Source organism: Pinus tabuliformis, chromosome X, assembly GCF_031772625.1.
Source record: "Pinus tabuliformis cultivar Carrire ecotype Pingquan chromosome X, CPIR1, whole genome shotgun sequence".
NCBI lineage: Eukaryota > Viridiplantae > Streptophyta > Pinopsida > Pinales > Pinaceae > Pinus > Pinus tabuliformis.
Genome location: NC_142308.1, coordinates 248649525 through 248653725, shown reverse-complemented (window position 1 = coordinate 248653725; position 4201 = coordinate 248649525). Strand labels below are relative to the sequence as shown.

At 33.0% G+C, this 4201-nt stretch overlaps 1 protein-coding gene across 1 annotated transcript; it reads right to left on the bottom strand.

Annotated features, from left to right (window-relative positions):
* Positions 1 to 2426: 2426 nt before the first annotated feature.
* On the bottom strand, positions 2427 to 3306 carry LOC149139311 (uncharacterized). The gene is made up of 3 exons (XM_089452964.1): positions 3095 to 3306; positions 2909 to 3001; positions 2427 to 2736 (listed from the first exon to the last, which is right to left on the bottom strand). Exons 1-3 carry the CDS (start codon positions 3188 to 3190, stop codon positions 2539 to 2541), a joined length of 387 nt encoding a protein of 128 aa, XP_089309090.1. The 5' UTR covers positions 3191 to 3306; the 3' UTR covers positions 2427 to 2538.
* Positions 3307 to 4201: the final 895 nt, after the last annotated feature.

Genomic DNA, 4201 nt, shown 5'->3' with positions numbered 1-4201 from the left:
CAAATGTCACGCTCACAAAAGTTAACAGATGCTAAGATAAATGGCGTGGAAGCTAAGATAAATGGCGTGGAAGCTAAGATGAATGGCATGGAAGCTAAGATGGACAATTTGAAGATAGATTTGAACACAAATTTGAAGACAGGCATGGCAGATTTGAAGACAGATTTGACTAATTTTCTACAAGAAATACTTACTAATGGTGAAAAGGTAGTAAAGGAAACTCATGATGAGAACAAAAGAAATGTTAATCATGATTCCATAGACACTAATGTTGGATCGAAGAATCACCACATTCCAAAAATCGATATGAGGAAGTTTGATGGCAAGGATCCCGCCACATGGATATTACAGATGGAGCAATTCTTTGATCTCAATAATGTGCAAAACACACAAAAGGTACGTATGGCAACTTTATATTTGGAACCAAATCAGTTTGTATGGTATCAATGGCTTTGTTCTCGTAAACAATTTATCACTTGGGCAATTTTTACGGAAGAATTGATAGCACATTATGAGGATACAAAAAGCAACACTTTTTTTAGCCAATTTCACTACAACAAAACCAGCGATTTGCGCCGGATTTAGCGCCAGATTTTAGTGCAATTTTTTTGTAATTGTGATGAGCAACCTGGCGCTAAATCTGGCTCTATTGTACAATTTTTAAAGCGTCCTTTTTTGCACCTGATTTTGCATCCTTTTTCACGCTAGATTTTGCATCATTTTTTACACCAAACTATGCATCATCTTTTGCGTCAAATTTTGAACCAATATTTGCATCTTATTTTATGACAGGTTTTGCTTCTAGTTTTGTGTCATTTTTTGCATCTATTTTTCATTCTCTTTTGCTTCCTATTTTGTGTCATTTTTGCGCCATCATTCGCATCAAGTTTACATTGTATTTTGAATCCAATTTAACGTCTTTTTATGCATCCATTTTGTGTCAGTTTTTGCATCTAGTCTTACGCCAAATTTTGTATCTAGGCTTACACTAGTTTTTGCTTCTATTTTTGCACCAGCTTTGGTGCCTATCTTTGCACCATCTGTTGAATTTGATTTAGCACCAAATTTTGCATCCATTTTTGTGCCCATTTTTGCATCTTTTTTTGGACCATTTTTTACATCCACATTTACGTTTGATTTGTCTCCATTTTTCCCATCTCATTTTGCACCATATTTTGCGTCATTTGTTTCATCCAATTTTGCATCATTTTTAACACCATCTCTTGCATCTAATGTTACATCATTTTGAGCATCCAAATTTGCATTTATATTTGCATCTTATGTTGAGTCATGTGTTGTGTCCACCTTTGCATCTTATTTTGTGTCTAATGGTACATTCAATTTAGAGCCATTTTTTACGTCTACTTTTGTATTTGTTTTTGCACCAAGTTTTGCATCCAATTTTAAGCTATTTTATGCCCCTTTTTGCACCACTTTTTTGTGTCTACTTGTGTCCAATGTTGCACCATTATTTACACCCACTTTTTCATCCAGTTTTGCATTTTTTTGGTGTCTAGTTTTACATCGTTTTCACCATCCAAATTTGCATCTTTTTTTGCCTCATTTTGTGTCCACATTTGCATATAATTTTGTGTCTGAGTTCGAGCCTAAATTTGCATTTGATTAGGAATCATTTTTTACATCGAATATGGCATCCTTGGTTTCACCTTTTTTCAGCCCCATTTTGCATCTTGTTTTATGTCTTTTCTTACATCTTTTTTTTTTCCTTTTTTGCGCCCAAGTTTGCATCCCAAATTTACACCATTATTTGCATCATCATTTGGCATATTAATTTGTAAAGTTTTTTGCTTCTTTTTAACGCTCAACTTTGCATCTTATTTTACATCTAGTTGTTGTCTTTTTTTGCATCTAATTTGGTGCCCATTTATGTGTCCTTGTTTTTGCCCAATTTGATATCCTTTTGTATGCCATGTTTTGTTCCCTTCTTTGTGTCAACTATTGCACAATTTTTCACTTCTAATTTAAAACACTTTGTATGTCAATTGTTTGCATTTTGTATTAATTCCTAGTTTAACATCCAATTTTACTTTCAATTTTGCATCCATGGTTACATCCGCATTTGAATTCTTATATAGAGTATATTTTTCTTTACATATATGACCCCCTTTATAGATTCATAGTGAAATATATGATAGTTTCTAAATATCATTAAAGCAGATATCACAATTCAAAATCATTTGTAAAGAAATTTAAGAGAAATTGACAACATCCATCCAAAAAAATAACAATGTGTCATTAACAATTTTCAAAACATGTATAAAATAGCAACATAATACTAATAAAATCAGTATTATTTTTAATCAAAACAAGTAAAATTCAAATATGATTAACAAATCAAAATATTTCATGAATATCGTTATTCTACGATAAATTAACAACAGACATAAATCAAACTCATCGTATTATTACAAAATCAAAATGTCTCATTGATATAGGGTAAATTCACAACACCCATCTAAACATAACAATGTCATTCTACACAATAATTTCTTCATAAAAAACAATGCATGTGCATGCCTAGCTACCACCACCAAGATCATCCTCATGATCATCTTGACCATCCTCATTACTCTGATCCACATCATCACCAACACTGCAACTATCATCATCATCTCCTCCTTCACCACCATCATCCTCATCCTCATCCTCATCATCTCCTGATATATGTTGAACATAATTTGGATCATCGTCTTGGCAATCATTACCTATAGCATTCTGACAAAAAAAATCAATATTACATGTTAGTATTAATTACGTAACACAACGCATGTTTTTGTTATACAATGTTAACCATAAAATGAGGTAAGATATAATATCTAATAGTACTAAAAAATAAAATGAAAATATGGTTTAAAAGTATATTGGAAATCCAACTAAGATTACATACCATAGAGTCCATCCAAACAACAAATTCAACCCATCTCTTTTGCTGCAGCACCTCCTTTTCCAAATGATTTGGAGATCTTCCATATTTTAGTTCCTATCAATCAGTAAATAGGGAGAAATTAGATAACAATGACTTTCTTCTAGTACAAAATTTATTAAAAAAATATCACATGTTTAATATACTTACAAAGGTTGTTATCAGTGCTTTTAAACCTTTCTGGCCACTACGATGAGTGACTTTTGTCTTGGTTAACCTCGCCTTGGATGCCTTGTCCTTAAACATAAACCAATTACAAAGAGAGGCCGATAGGATTATTAAATTGGAATTGTTGAATTTTTCTAGAAGAGTTAATTGGTTTGTGAAATAACCCTACACACAACTATAATAGAGATTCCAAAGCCAATTAGGGTTATATGCCATTGAAAAGCTTCTTTCATGTGCACCATCGACTAACCAATAACAATGGCAAATCACCCAAATATAGATTCCAATTCAAATTTACATAGTATATAAATTAAAGAAACAAAAAAAAGAACCACCTTCATGTACAATGTAAACTAACCAATAATGGTGACCAACCACTGCAATACCGATCAGATTGTATACCATCTGATAACTAATTTCATATGCAACGTAGACTAATGGAACTAACTAGTAACCAATGATGGTGACAGACCACTACAATATAGACTCCAATACCGATTCAAACAGTATTTAATGTGAAATAACTTGCATATGCAACAAAGATTAACCAATAACGGTGGCAAACCACCACAAGATAGATTCCGATGGCGAATAAGATTGTATATAATCGGAAAACTACCCTCATGAGCAGCATAAACTAACCAATAACGGTGGCATGCCACTGCAATAGAGATTCAAATGCCAATTCAGATTGCATGTCCCTGAAAAACTAGTCATGTGTAACGTACACTAACCAAGAACATTGGCAAATTATCTCATAATAGATTCCAATGCCAGTTCAGATTGCGATCCAAACACTATACATGTCGATCAATAGACACCGAGAAGAGGAGTATATATACAGACATTATCAATAGACTGATATGTTAGTGTTGGACCAGCTAAAAACAATAAGAGCAGATCGTCCCCCCAACGTTTGCTATGCTCCTCCTCAAATCAAAAACAAAATATAGAAAACTGAACTAACAAAAACTCATCTTGATGACTTGTTGAGCACAATTTGATGATCAAGATTGATTTTCTTGGGTTCCGACTTAGACATTGACAGGTTTCTGAAATACACACTGCACTTTCCAAGAAGAAACTAAA